The sequence below is a fragment of the Nematocida minor genome (assembly GCF_024244105.1).
Source record: "Nematocida minor strain JUm1510 chromosome Unknown 7904, whole genome shotgun sequence".
NCBI classification, from domain to species: Eukaryota; Fungi; Microsporidia; genus Nematocida; species Nematocida minor.
In genome coordinates this window covers 45,026-59,164 of record NW_026250385.1, presented here as the reverse complement: position 1 = coordinate 59,164, position 14,139 = coordinate 45,026, and the positions used below count along the sequence as shown (strand labels likewise).

General features: G+C 40.2%; 10 protein-coding genes across 10 annotated transcripts; 6 read left to right on the top strand and 4 right to left on the bottom strand.

Annotated features, from left to right (window-relative positions):
• On the top strand, positions 1 to 423 carry NEMIN01_1611 (uncharacterized protein; the record flags this gene model as incomplete). The annotated part of the gene is made up of 1 exon (XM_051477553.1): positions 1 to 423. A coding segment is annotated over one exon (423 nt), but the record flags the coding sequence as incomplete, so codon positions are not given.
• Positions 424 to 868: 445 nt separating this feature from the next.
• On the top strand, positions 869 to 1,525 carry NEMIN01_1610 (uncharacterized protein; the record flags this gene model as incomplete). Its single annotated transcript, XM_051477552.1, has 1 exon — positions 869 to 1,525. One exon carries the CDS (start codon positions 869 to 871, stop codon positions 1,523 to 1,525), a length of 657 nt encoding a protein of 218 aa, XP_051333512.1.
• Positions 1,526 to 1,738: 213 nt separating this feature from the next.
• On the bottom strand, positions 1,739 to 2,692 carry NEMIN01_1609 (uncharacterized protein; the record flags this gene model as incomplete). Its single annotated transcript, XM_051477551.1, has 1 exon — positions 1,739 to 2,692. One exon carries the CDS (start codon positions 2,690 to 2,692, stop codon positions 1,739 to 1,741), a length of 954 nt encoding a protein of 317 aa, XP_051333511.1.
• A 524-nt stretch (positions 2,693 to 3,216) lies between these two features.
• NEMIN01_1608 (uncharacterized protein) lies at positions 3,217 to 6,546 on the bottom strand (the record flags this gene model as incomplete). The annotated part of the gene is made up of 1 exon (XM_051477550.1): positions 3,217 to 6,546. The coding sequence occupies one exon, from the start codon at positions 6,544 to 6,546 to the stop codon at positions 3,217 to 3,219; it is 3,330 nt and encodes a 1,109-aa protein (XP_051333510.1).
• Positions 6,547 to 6,974: 428 nt separating this feature from the next.
• Positions 6,975 to 7,532, bottom strand: NEMIN01_1607 (exosome complex component RRP41; the record flags this gene model as incomplete). The annotated part of the gene is made up of 1 exon (XM_051477549.1): positions 6,975 to 7,532. One exon carries the CDS (start codon positions 7,530 to 7,532, stop codon positions 6,975 to 6,977), a length of 558 nt encoding a protein of 185 aa, XP_051333509.1.
• Positions 7,533 to 7,764: 232 nt separating this feature from the next.
• On the bottom strand, positions 7,765 to 8,412 carry NEMIN01_1606 (uncharacterized protein; the record flags this gene model as incomplete). Its single annotated transcript, XM_051477548.1, has 1 exon — positions 7,765 to 8,412. The coding sequence occupies one exon, from the start codon at positions 8,410 to 8,412 to the stop codon at positions 7,765 to 7,767; it is 648 nt and encodes a 215-aa protein (XP_051333508.1).
• A 167-nt stretch (positions 8,413 to 8,579) lies between these two features.
• Positions 8,580 to 9,278, top strand: NEMIN01_1605 (protein MAK16; the record flags this gene model as incomplete). Its single annotated transcript, XM_051477547.1, has 1 exon — positions 8,580 to 9,278. The coding sequence occupies one exon, from the start codon at positions 8,580 to 8,582 to the stop codon at positions 9,276 to 9,278; it is 699 nt and encodes a 232-aa protein (XP_051333507.1).
• A 354-nt stretch (positions 9,279 to 9,632) lies between these two features.
• Positions 9,633 to 10,442, top strand: NEMIN01_1604 (rRNA 2'-O-methyltransferase fibrillarin; the record flags this gene model as incomplete). Its single annotated transcript, XM_051477546.1, has 1 exon — positions 9,633 to 10,442. The coding sequence occupies one exon, from the start codon at positions 9,633 to 9,635 to the stop codon at positions 10,440 to 10,442; it is 810 nt and encodes a 269-aa protein (XP_051333506.1).
• A 444-nt stretch (positions 10,443 to 10,886) lies between these two features.
• NEMIN01_1603 (uncharacterized protein) lies at positions 10,887 to 12,581 on the top strand (the record flags this gene model as incomplete). The annotated part of the gene is made up of 1 exon (XM_051477545.1): positions 10,887 to 12,581. The coding sequence occupies one exon, from the start codon at positions 10,887 to 10,889 to the stop codon at positions 12,579 to 12,581; it is 1,695 nt and encodes a 564-aa protein (XP_051333505.1).
• A 493-nt stretch (positions 12,582 to 13,074) lies between these two features.
• Positions 13,075 to 13,902, top strand: NEMIN01_1602 (uncharacterized protein; the record flags this gene model as incomplete). Its single annotated transcript, XM_051477544.1, has 1 exon — positions 13,075 to 13,902. The coding sequence occupies one exon, from the start codon at positions 13,075 to 13,077 to the stop codon at positions 13,900 to 13,902; it is 828 nt and encodes a 275-aa protein (XP_051333504.1).
• Between the last annotated feature and the right edge of the window lie 237 nt (positions 13,903 to 14,139).

The following is a 14,139-nucleotide window of genomic DNA, read 5'->3' as shown; positions in this document are numbered from 1 at the left end:
AACTTCAAAAAGTTCAACAGCATCAACTACGAAAAACACTCGAACAAAGACGTCTTTGGCTTTGTCAAGCTCTATCTGCTGAAGAAGCTCGACTGTCTGGTGGACAAGTCTCTTTTGGAGACGCTTATTGGGCCAGAGTACAAGAAAACAGACATTCCCAGAATCATCCAGAGCATATACAGGAAGAACAGTGCGTACTCCATTCAGATCATTCAGCTGCTGTTTTGTCTCATGATATACGCACACCAGAGCCACCACATCAACAACATAAGCGAGATATGCCTGGTGAATACGTTTATTCCGATGTTCTTTGGAGACAGCACAGTTGCAAAGCTGAAGAAGAAGAGCCCGGATAAGTACTTTACTCTTGTCAAGCGGTGGAGCGAAATAATAAAATATTTGCCAAAAGGCACTGTGGGCTAAACACACAGCTGAGCACACAGCCAAGCTCTTCTACACTGCAATTGAAAGATAAGAGTGCGTGATTCGAGAGCATTGGAGCACTGTTGAGCTTATTTGGAAAACAGAAAGTTGGCTAAATGTTCTATCTAGAGTGCCTTTTCAAGAGAAGGTAGAAAAAGATATAAAGAAATAAAAGAGAACTTAGCAGTATATATTTACTTTGCACTGGCTTTAATAATGATGAAAATATTCGTGCAGTTTCAGAATATAATTGATGAGAAAGGTAGCATGAATGAAAAAGAGCAGCTCATGTGTTGATGAATTGCCACATTTCTGCAATGATTATTCCTCTAGTGATATTGGGCTTTTTTAGATGTTTTCTGAAGGGCACTCTGGTCTTCTATCTTCTACTATCTTTCTGCTCTAAAGAATCTATTGTGTTATAAACAGAATTCTTTTTCTTTTTATGAGCGAAATATTGAACGAGGTCTTGGGGACTTTAAAATTGTCAAACACATGCAGCCTGTCTGTGGGAGAGTTCTCAATTCAGCTGGTTTCTAAGACCACAAAGCTTACAGCCATAACTGTGTGCGACTGCAGCGCAACAGGGTCTGCAGTCCCAAGAGTGTACTCAACTGAAATATTAATGGCTGCTATTTCTGACTCTTGCTCCATCGAAGAAGTAGAGGGCTCTCTTAAGTTCACGCATGACACAGACAAGTACACCCTTGTGAATACAATACAGCCTCTTTTGTTAGACTTTTTTACGTACGAAATTCCAGACGAATGGAACACAAAGGTCATTGTGGAGACAGAGGTTTTTAAAAGGTTTGTTAATTTGCAGGCAGACATAGAAACATCTATCTACCTGTCAAACGGCATTCTGTACTTTTGTGCTGAAAACTCGAGCAGCACAGATGTGGTGCAGATCAGCGCTCTCGATATTCTCCTGGAAGGAACGGATAAAGTAACCGTTTATTTCTCATCCCTGAGATACTTGAACAATCTACTGGGCCTCTGCGAAAAGGTCTCTATCATGTACACAAAAGAATACTTTTCCGTGGTTTTGATGTTTAAAGATGACGTAGCCCATCATAGAGTCATATTCAACGGGATTGCATAGAGAAATTAAGTCAGTAGAAATGCATTTAAAATACTCTGTATATTTGAGAGTGCAATTCTTTTTATTTATAAATACCAGATTGATGTGATTTACTACACACAGAAATAGTGTAACTCATGGATCAATCTTTCTCTACACGCACTCGCTATGGTTTGCAAAATCGTATGCCTATCTTTTATGTTTACCTTGTGCTACTATATACAATCAGTTGTGTTACATCAATATCATTTTGGCAGCAATTGCCTTTGTATAAAAGAGCATATTAATTGCATTTCCAGTCAGCATTGTCATGGTCACACTGAAAATCAATATTGCTATTGTGCTGTACAAGCTTATTGCGTAGTTTGGTGTGTACTGTTTTCCCACTTTTTGTCTCATATACTGCCGCGCAATACTGTAAAGATATTTTATTATCAACACATTGCTGTAGAAAAATACAAAGTAGACGAACACATTGGCAAAGACTCCCATTTTTGTCATGTTGAAGAAGTACAAAAGAGTTGTTCGATATCTTATCAGCATCAAGTTGAAAGAAACCACCATGACAGATGAAAACATGCACAAAACGTTGTATATTTTCTGATCTCGTGTCAGATTGTCTCCCTTGTGTAGGTCGTTGTAGTAAATATTAACCAGAGTAGTGAAGTACAGCATTAAGCCAATGTAGAACAAAGCAGTCATGATGCCGTATAGCGTAAAGTTGAATATAAGCAAGCCCGCACTTAACCACCCATTGTTAATGCCAGACAATTCGATGTATCCAGACAATGCATTGCATAAAAAGATAATAGACATAACGTAGATGCTGGAGGAAAAGAAGATAAGCAGAAATCCTATAAACAGCGCTACGTACATTTTGAACATGCTGGAAATGTTTGTCTCAAAGTGGCCTTCTATGCTCGTTACAGAATCATCAACTACCCCAAGAACTTTGACGGAAACTATGCCAAGAGCTTTAAGAATACACTTTGACCAGTAAGAATTAAATATGTTCTTGATTTTCCCACTAAAAGTTGTGTCTTCATTATTAGTGTTTTCATCAGCAGTCTCCTCTACGGTTGTTTCCAGTGTGACTGGCTCTTTAGTTTCTTTGCTCTTAAGCAATGCATCCTTTGTTGCATACACATGGTTTACAGACCGATCCCATGTTTCTCTAAGCCAACTCATATATGTATTAATCAGTCGAATTTAAATATGGGCATTTTGATTTTTTATTTGTTCCTTGGTATAGCTTTCTATTGCCCAGTATTTTTAAATAAAAGAGTACAAGTATAGACCTATTATTTGTGAGTATTTGCAAACTGTTTCTGTAGCACAATAATAGTTCTGAAGTCTCTTAGACATTGGCACTCTGACACATCAGCATGGTAATTCTCCACTGCACCCATTCAAGAAATAAGAAGTTAGTAACAATTTGTAAAACTAAAACCAGCGAGCAGTAAGTATTTGAAAGCCATCAGACACATGATAGGACTATTAAGTACACCAGTAAAGAAGCTCAGTCATGCACCAATAAGATAAATATCTACTGACCAGCCAATCACTCATAACAACAGATAAGAACTATCTTCTCAAGTGTTCTGTTTATTTAAAAAATCCGAAAATAATTGAATGGTGTAGCTTTAGAAATTATTTGCATTTCAGTAAGTATTCTTTTTATTTATTTGTCATAAAAATAAAAGTGTACTGCACTAGTATTCTCTTTCGTTGGCAATCACATCTATTTCTATTCTATCGCTAAGATACCTAGCAAATGTTTTCTCTTCTTTCTCCAAGAGGAAAGAGCCAAAGCACACAAGATAAAAGTATCTTATCAGATATCCAGTGTTGTCCTTACGCTGCGCAATTGCTTCGTATATGTTCTGGATGTGGCTGCACTCCTTAATGATGGAGTCCACCAGGTTTTTGCTCTCTCGGCCCATCGGGAGCACTTGTATGAGTTTTGATATGACTCTGTACTGGTCTTCATATACTACCTGAGATCTTTTCTCCTCCAGTATTCTCTTTCTGCTATCTGAAGAAGCTTCGTTAAGGCTCTCTGTGAAGGCAATAAGACGTGCTATCACCATGCCCGTTGTAGTTCTACCTCTGCCCATCTGGCAAGAAAACACGAGAATTCTGGGCTTTGGAATGGACAAAATTATTTTGTGCAGTTCATCGAATATTTCAGGTAGAGGCGTTTGCTCGTCTGATATTGGCATTCGATAGTACTTTAGCGTTCGGTTCACAAATACTTCTTTAGGAGTCAGAATGCTGCTTCCCGTTGCCTTTTCAGCAGACAGCTCTGCTTCATTGTCGATTATCACTTCGTTGTGCAAAATCAGACCTTCTTTTGCAGATTCTTCAATGCAGTCATTTTTCATTCTTTCCTCCATGTCTTCCACCCATTTTCTGTTGATGCCTTCAGTGATCACATTTTCATAGACTAGATCAGTTGTGCGAAGAACAAAGGGAAACCCATTCACATATACAACTGGCTCCTGCCGCAGACAAAACCAGTGCACTTCTCTATTTCTCGCATTGTATTCATGAGCGCCATTTTCTCTTACACTGACACTCTGCACCTTAAACTCCGAGGGATTGAAGTATTCTACCAGCGACTGCACACCCCAGGCTGTTGGCTGCGCTAGGCCCACTGTGATGTCTTCGTTAAACTCTACTGTTCTGAAGTTGCAGCATCCTTTTATGTCTATTGTGTCTGTTTGTAGGACTCTTAGTGCAGGAAAAAAATCATTTTTAAGAATTGTGTGAGGAGTCAGCACTTGTCCCCACGGTCTGTTTATTAGCTCAGTTTTGTTTTCCACACACATGTCAATGTTCTTCTGTATTTGCTCGTCCAGGTTGCACACACTATCTATCTCCAGTGTATTTTCAATATCTTCTATGCTTTTGTAGAGGTTTAGGATGTCTTTTCTCTGATTTATCCATTTTCTAAACGAGATTGTACTCTCTTCGAGTATATACGAGGCCAGCGATATTAGTAGTATGTAATTTATGAGATGCTTTGAGGACAGATGGCCTGTGCTGTACATATCGTATATGTCTTTCCCTTCTATCCGAGTCCACGCTTCTCTCACTATTATTTCAGACACAATTCCGTTGCACAATATTCTGATAAGAGTCTCTATCGACCGTATAAGAACAGGCCGTGCCAGCCGATCTAGCACATCTTTTTTGCTCTGCATTTCTTTTGTTCTTCTGATGACATCTGCCAGCGTTTTTATGATTCTTGTTCTTCCCAGATACCCTGTGGCCTGCAAAATAACTGGCATTCCATTGTTGCTAGCTAGCACAGCGTACACCATATCAACTATATTTGGGTTAAGAGGAGCCTTGGAAATCATAGGAATTCGCATGTAGTTTACCATTTTTAGCTCTGATATAAACTCTCTGCATGTCTGCACTTTCTTTTCTTTTACATTTGCTCTTTTTGTTTTTATCTTGTTAGACTCTGTTACGAACAAAAGTATTTCTCCCTGCAGCTGGCTTCCCTCGTTCTGGATCCTTCGTATGAGTATTTCTTCCTGGTTGTTCACAAGTTCATCTGTTATGCCCGATGGTGCTTTTATGTTATGGTTTGGCTCTATTCTTTCTCTCTCCGAGTGAGGCACTCCCTCTATATAGACAATTGGCTCGGCTCTTAAGTTGATCCATATGGCAGGAGTTTTCAAAAAAGACAAGTCTGTGTCAATATTGGGCTGGTGCATTTCAATAATCAGATCTTTCTCTTTTTCAGCTTTCAGAACTTTTTTTGCGAGTATCTCGTTTTGATCTTTGTCTGCCCGGAGAACTGTGCTTGCGCCTATGATGGCTGTCCACTCCTCGTCGGTGCTGCTTTTCTGGTTGATAACAGCGGGAAGAAATATATTTTTATTTGGGCTTTTAATTGCCACCTCATTGATCACTCCCTGGATGATTGGCGAGCCAGTGATCCAGTCTATGAACGAGTGCTCTATACCTTCTTTCCTGTATATGGCATACAGAACCAGTGAAATGTATCTTTCCAAAAGAACGCCTGATTTTTTTAGTGATTCTCTGTTTCTGTAGCACTGGAATGTAAGAACGTTCTCCAGCAAGGCAGGGAGAATATTGTACTCTATCTCGCTGAAAATCATATTCACAAAGGGCTTGATGTCTGCCAGGTTCATTGCATGGATCAGCCGCTCTATTATCGTATATTTTCCTTTTATGGCTTTTTCCAAGATAGGCACAACGTTTCCTGTTTTTATCAAAAAACTAGATAGATTATCTTTTGTGTGCACTTTTTCCAGCACTTCCAGCACTCTTGAAAAGGTAGACAGTTTCTGCTCTTCGATGGCTGGCTCGCTGTTTATCAGCTCTCGGATCAGACACACGCTCATTCCATACGACGTCTTCTCCAGCCCATTGCTTGAGTTAAACCCTATCACATAGTCCTGGTAGTCCTCTTTCTTTTGGATTTTATTAAGAACAGTGTCCAGGGCCGATATGAAGGATTCCTTGCTGTTCATCCGGGTTATGGGTATTCTGTAGTACTTGATGTTTCCCACTCGGTTGAAAATATCTCTGACGGTCTCCACCTCTCGGACATACATGTTGTTGAGCCACAGGGTCTTTGGTGTTTTTTCCGTGTACACCTTTATAAACCCGTCGGACTTCTGCGACAGCTGCTCGATGTCTTTTTTCAGCCGCTCCTCCATCTCCTCCATTCTTTTGAAAGATATTCCAACAAAAGATTTGATGTTTGAAAAAGGCGCCTTTTTATCTCTTAGAACAAAAGGAAGGCCATTTATGTAGATAACGGGCTCTTCTCGCAGGTTGATCCAAACAATCTTTTTCTTATAAAAATTCACGAGATTGTGGATACCTTCGGTTGTTGGCTGCGAGAGCCCGAAAATGTTTCTTGTTTTCCTGAAGTTATTTACACCTATAAACCCTGTTTCTTTTTTGCACCCCTCTAGAATAGCGGGATGTGTGTCTTCTTTCAGCATGGATAACCCTGTTAGCACCAATGGCGCGTACTTTTCTTCTGTTTGTTTCATAAAAGAATTAAAAATTGCAGCACATACAAATACTTTTACTGCTGAAATTTTTATGTGTAGTTGAGATGCTAACTGTTTTAGCTCGCAAAAATAATTTGCAGAAGAAAGAATGGCACTAGTTGGCTGAGCAATCATGCAACAAAGATCAACAACCTGTATATAGCTGCAGATTTCAAATATCTGGTGGAGAGCATTTGTGAATAAGTCACAAACAGCGATGCATTCAACCTGAGCAAAGGATCACTACGAGCTAAACAAAACAATTAATTTTCTCTTGAATATAGTAAATTATCACTACTTCCATAGGTACAAAGAAATTAGCACATTCAAGCAGTAGAAGCACAAAAAATAAAACAGTGCTACAAACGCTGGAAATAACCGAAAAAGAAAATATATATAACGTACACTGAGTTTTATTCTCAAATTATCTATATAAGCATCCAATCCCTCTTATAGTCCTCCTTTAATGAGAACAGCATTCGCTCTAGCAGATCATCTAGCAAGTTAGCAGAGCTTTCTTCTTCATTTGTCCCTATTTGCAGCAGCTTCTGGTATTTTTTATTTGAGTAGACGTACCCTGCAGTGCTTCTGCACTTGTCCATGTAGACCGATAACAAAACTCCCTTCATTTGGATGCCAGCATTCATAAGGAGCATTGATATCGAGTTGAGGATTGCTGTAAATACGTTATCTGCACTCAGCATTACAAACACCCTGATGTCCAATATGCTTCTTGGATAATCCCGCAAATAAATTATCTCTGACAGTGTTTTTTCTATGCTCTCCTGGTGTGCTGCATATTCTGTTCTGCGCGCACCAGCTCCTGCGATGGTGACCCGAACAGTCCCCTCATGCACATTGATTATACTGCCCGTTGGCTCAAATGGCCCGTTCAGAACTGCCAGTATCTTTGATCCTTCGTTGGTCACTATGACGCCAGCTTTATCTCTTCCTATTGCGTTGTATTCACAGTCTATGTAGCCCATACTGAAAATATTTGTAAAGAATTAATAATTTTGCTGTATTTGAACTCGGTTAGGAAATAGATGCATTCAGTGCTCTCAAATGATTTAAACTGATGCTTTGGCACTTTGCACTATATGTATCACATTATAGGATACTTTTATGAACCAAATACCAGTAAAATTAGTTCATACTGCACCATGAATAAATGCAGCAGTAGAGTTAGTATAGATCACAAAAAAGAGATGCAGCAGTTCAACTAAGAAAGCTTCTATTTTGATCTACATGAATCGCACCTGAATAGTACTTTTGCAAATACTCTCGCATCTTTATATATGCTCTGTGCACTCTTCCCTCGTAGTGTGCTTTTCTTTCATTTTCCATCCATGGGAGATACTGCGGGCATATTTTGCACTTTATTCTGACCGCTTTGTTTTTGTTGTTTTTCTCTTCTTCTTGTCTCAGCTTGCTCTTTTCAATGCTCGCCAGCTCCATCTTTCCATTTATCTCAAATATTTTTGCTCTCTTCTTTATTTCTCTGTAGCGCACCATTTCTTTGGTCTCCATCTTCTGTTTCTTCATCTTTCCTAGAATCTGTTTTACTTCGTCCTTCAGTCTTTCGCTTCTAAGAAGAAAGCTTCTATGCTCGTAGTATCCCATTTTACCCGAAGAAAAAGTAGATACTTCAGAGTGTACAATGCCATTCTCTTTTGGGTGGTCATACAAACACGCATTTTGAAAAGAACTCTTCAGCTCGTGTCTTGGACACACTCCAAGCAGATGGCTATGGCAGACACTCTTCTTACTCCCGCTCCCACCCTTCTCTCTTCCTTCTCCTTCTCTCTGGGCGTGCTCCTGCAGTGCTGCACTGAATATCGCTGAATTCTTGTTTCCACTCTCCATCGCAAAATAATAAAAAGATTCCCTTGCGGGGAATTGAACCCCGGCCGTCGCGGTGAAAACGCGAAATCCTAGCCACTAGACCACAAGGGATCCAGTAATGTGTTGAAAAATGCTGTGAACCCGAGTGATAAGCACGACCGTTACATTCTGCAAACATTTTTTTTACTATGCTGGATGACGAGACCATATGGAGCAGCATTGGAGGCGCAAGCAGCTTTTGTTCGTTCAAGATGAAAACAGAAACAGAAACACTCTGCAGAAACGCAAACAATGTCACCGGGCTGTGCAGCAGAGCTTCCTGTCCTCTGTCTAACTCCAAGTACGCAACAGTCAGAGAAATAAAGGGGAAGCTGTATCTGCTGATGAAAGAGCCAGAGAGAAGACACAAGCCCAAGTCGCTCTACGAAAAAGTAGAGCTGGATGAGGACTACGACACCGCGCTCAAGACGATAAGCGAAGAGCTCAAAGGCTGGGGCGTGTTTTTACTGCACAAGTGTAAACAGCGGCTGACCAAACTCTCTGACTACCTAGAAAGAAAAGCGCTATTAGACCATATGGGCCGTCCTGAGTACATCCACAAGAGAAAGAAGGCAGAGAGACAGGACAGAGCCCGAGAGGCAAAAGCAGCCAGAGTAGCAAAGATAGAAAGCTCAATTGAAAAGGAAGTGCTGGAGAGGTACAAGCTGGGCGTGTACGGGAACAAGGGAATGCTGGAGCAGGAGCAGACAACAAAACAGGAAGAGAAAAGAAGAAAGCTCGGACAGATACAGACGAGAGGCATAAAGTACGTAACAGAGTTCGAAGAGGAAAAGACAGAGGAGCAGGAGGAAGAGGTAAGAAAGAAGAAAATGCGAATGGAGTGGTAGAGCATTTACCAGCCAGACAAATAAGCATAAACACCAACTATCAATAATATATTCATTAGATACTGATTCAATCTTTCGTTATTTTCTATGCTCATCTTTGTCAAGTAGAATGCTGGAGGAAGAATCGGTAATTTATTGCTGTAGAACATTACTGCTAAATTTTCACTAGTAGAGGTATATCTTATCTGACTGATACACGTGATCATAAAACCTTTCATGCATTTCGAGTGCTCATACAAATGCACTTTTCTCGGGATGCTATCCAAATAGCTGTTAGACTATTTTTATTTATTTCACTATTAGCACAATAAAAAACATAAATTATTTAAAATATTTCGCTCATTGTAAAATTTTATGGCAGTAGGAAGAGGAGACAAAAAAAGACCGTTTAGCAATGCAGGCCGACAGGGAGGACAGCCAAACAGATTCCAGAACAAAAAACAGGGGGCAAAGTCAAAGGAAGTTGTTCTGCAGCCCCACCCCAGATTTAAAGGCGTGTTTTTAGCCAGAGGAAAAGAAGAAACACTTGCAACGCGCAATTTAACGCCGGGCGTGTCTGTGTACGGAGAGAAGAGGATTCTTGCAGGCCCAGACGACAACAAAGTGGAGTACAGAGCATGGAACCCGTTCAGAAGCAAGCTTGCTGCAGGGATCCTTGGAGGCCTCGAGAACATCCACATTGTGCCCGGATCAAAGGTGCTGTACCTTGGCGCAGCATCGGGGACAAGCGTGTCGCACGTATCAGATCTCGTGGGCCCAGAGGGAGTGGTGTACGCTGTTGAGTTCAGCCACAGATCAGGAAGAGATCTGCTCAGCCTGGCAAAGAAAAGAACAAACATTGTGCCGATCATTGAAGACGCTAGGCTGCCGCAGAGATACAGAATGCTTGTGCCAATAGTCGATGTTATTTTTGCAGATGTAGCACAGCCAGATCAGGCAAGAATTGTTGGGCTCAATGCAAAATACTTCCTGAAGGAGAAGGGAGGAGTTGTCATCTCCATCAAAGCAAACTGCATTGACTCAGTCAAGGCCCCTGCTGAGGTGTTTGCAAACGAAGTGAACATCCTGAGAAAACTAGACATCAAGCCAAAGGAGCAGACAACTCTGGAGCCGTACGAGAGAGATCACGCAATAGTCGTTGGAATATTCAGAGACTCGAAATAGAGGGCTATCCTATGGTGATTCGATATTATTTAAATAAATCAGAGAATAGTTTACCGGTCCTTCGTGCTCTGGAAGATAGCTGAAATCACTGCAGGCTGTGATTAGTGATGCGATTCAGACGGTTTTAGATTGTGTTTTCTTCCTGCCAAGTTTATCTGGCCTGTAGATGTTTAGCTGTTTATTTCTGATTGGCTATATTTTACCGTAAAATGACTGGCTCTTTTAGCTCTGACCGATTATGATGAGGTCAAATAAAAAATTAATTGGCATTGCAGCACGGAAAAATAGTGCAAAAGTCTCCAGAAGTAGAATGTGCAGTTTAATACTCTTTTACTGGAGCAGAGCATAAATACCATGCAATAGTAGAGATTCAGATGGCAAGGAGAAAAACAGGAGAGAGCTATTTATGCTAATTGATCAGTGGTGCCCCTTATACTTATAACGATGGGAATAAACATTAAGCTGTCGAATTTTGCACCGTATAAAAAGATCGAAGAGCAGATACAGTCGCAAGGAAAGCTCAAGTACATCAAAGGGAAAAAGACAACACTCCAATCCATAGTTCATTTTTTGGTTCTAACGGTATTTGCGATTTCATCTGTTTTGCTGTTTGTATACGCGGGATTTCTTCTGTTTGACTCTGCAAGAGCTACTGATTTTATTTCAGTTCTTTCTCTGTACAGGATGGCAAAGGCTGTGCGCATCACTGTGGAGTTTTCTGCCTGGGTAAGCTCCATTTTTGCGATTTTGTATGGAATATCAAAGTTTCTGGAGGGCTTCTATTCTCGCCAAATTAAGCCTGTCACAACTCTTATAGCCTGTATTTTTGGTCTAGCAGAGTCAGTGGGGATATCCGTTGGGATCATGGCCTTGCTCACTAGGTTTTGGGATGCTGACTTTGGGAACAGCTTTGTAGCAGTATCAACACTTGCCTCGTTGAGCATCTTTTTCACGTACATTACAATTTCCGTTGTTTATTTTAGAGAAATACTGCTAGAGGAGAAGATAAAAGACATTGACGATCCAGAGTTTAAAATCACCTCAAAAGACGGCTTTAAGGACGTGAAAATAGATATTATAAAAAACATGGAAAAATTTGAAGAGATAACAGGGAGTAAGGATCTAAGCGAGGATAAGAAGAAAGTGTACGAAAGAGAGATAAACAAACTGAACGAAGGAAAGGCCGATATTAAAACAAAATTTGCCACAGTGATTGCTGTGTGGGCAGCTGTTATATTCGCGCCTCTGACCGTCCCCATACTCTTGTGCAATATAAACTCTTGTGCAGAGGCTTTAACATACTTGTCAAAATTTGCTCTGTGGTACAGCAAAGAGCCTCTTCTTGGAAAAGCTTTCTATCTGGCAGTGATCACGGCCATAAACTGGTTCTTCTCTGTTTTTGTTCATTCTGCGTCATTCTGTGCAGGAGCAGTGCTGGGAGAGGTGCGCCTTGGTTCAGGTATTGTTACTCTCGAGAAAAACATCAAGGAAAAAATGCTAGGCGAGCTTCCCAATATCATTGTGAACAATTTCAAACAAATATGCATTTCATCAAGCACCATAAACCTATTATATGCCATCTGCACCTTCCCTCTTTCGATCATTAAGAGCGGATACAGAGCTAAAGCGAAAAGTGTTGCCTCTATCTTCATCGAGGGGATAAATACTATCTTGTGTCTGTGCTCCATCATGTTTAGTGGATTTATGTCGTTCTTTTCGGCCTTCAAACACTTCAAGTTGGGCATGTACTCTAAGGAGCAGATACCGGTGATAGATAAAACAATTTTTGATGCCGACTGGAAGTCGTACATATACACATGCACGGTTATGTTTGTCATAGCTTCTGTAGTGCTGATGATTCTGGCCGCTGTCTTCAGCACTTTGTATTCAATCGACTCTCCTGTGGTAACTAGGTTCTGCGAGAATTTATTGGAAAAAATGAATTCGGTGTCTCTGAGAGCTTTAGCAGTGATTTTCTACACCATTTTCATGATTTTATTTTGTCTTATTCCTACCACTGTTGAAATAATAAAGGAAAGGCCAGCTGTTGGAAGAAGCTTTGTAGAGCGCCGCATACTGATAGGCCCTCAAGATACAGAGGTACAAAATCCATCAAAGACTATATCAAAGACTATCTAAAAGTCTTGTTAGTATCGTATTTCTACACTTCTGAGTAAGATAGTGTATATTCTATTTGTAATAAATTTACTGGTATAAGACTTTTTCAAATTTACTTCAGTTCACTCCAAGAACAATTGTCTCCAGCAGATGCAAGAGTAGAGTTTGCATTGAGATCAAAATAAAAGAAAATTTATTTATACTCTTATAAGCTGCATATACATGGAATGCTACAGCATATGACTGACATAAAAATCACAGAAACTAAGAATGCGATAGCAAGTATACACTTTAGTAGTATAGACAATCAGAGTGGTATAATCTGTAAGCAGAGAACTTGAGATTTTGATGTTTTGTACTTTTTAGGATTTGTTTGGTTATGTGCTGTAAAAGCAGATTGTTTGTGGATAAATGAACACTCGGACTATTCATCGCTTTTTAATGGATTATGCACTCGTTCTGGCACTTCTAAGGCCTTCATGCTTATTTAAATATTTCGGGTCTTTTGTTTTTTATGCACGGGAAGTCAGCGGAGCCGCATACTCCAATAAAGAACAACCCAAACACAAAAACGCTTAAGAGCACCCAGGGAACAAAGCCAACAGAGGGGTTTATTCTAACAAACACCGCGCTCAATACGTATGTATATGAATATCTAAAGCCTCTGTCCGAGGAGACGTATGGCTTGCTGGAAGAAAGAAACAAGAAGCCGTTCTCAGAAGAAATAAAAAACAAAAAGCTGGAAAGCACAAAAAAAAACAAAAACATCCTAAACAGTCTCATAGGATCGCTCGTTGACACAGTGGATGTAGAAACACTGGAGATAACAGAAGAGGAAAAAAGAAGCCGAAGAATAACGAATAAGTCAGACCCGCCTGCAGACATCAATGAGGCTCTTTCAGCGATCCTAGGCAGCTTGGCCGAAGAGACAGAGATAGAAAGCATAGAGAAAAGCACGGACTATTTTGAAATACTAAAAAAAGTAGAGAAAATAAACGCAAACAACCGGAAAAAGATAATAGAAAACAGAAGCACGCACATAAGCTATTTGTTCTACCATTCTCTCCTTGAGAAAATAGACACAAACATAGAAACCCTCTTTAAGAAGCTGAAAAAGAAGAAGAAGAAAGAAGAAGATGCCACTTACTACCAGGAGCTGGAAGACTTGCTGGAGAAAAGAAGCCGGTTTAAATCGATATGTAAAGAGCTGCCAGATGAGATAGAGGAGATAGAAGAGAGCACTCTAGGCCTAGAAAGCGTAGAGAACATCCTGAACAAAGACGAGCTGGAAGTAGTGAAAGATATGCTCCCTAAGATCTATCTTGATTCATGGAATAACTAGGATGCGTACAGCATAGCACCTACTGTTGAATAAATAAGTTATTATAATTACTACTGCTTTTTCTACACTGATTCTACCGCTGTTTTTTCATTTTCTTATGGCTGTAATTTCTAGCTAAACTTTCTAGCAGAAAAAACAGTGTACACTTTCTTCAAGGATGCACTGGCAGTATTCTCAAGATGATTTAAAGATAAGCTGCACAATTTAAATTATTCGCAGGTGTTTAAGAGCTACGCA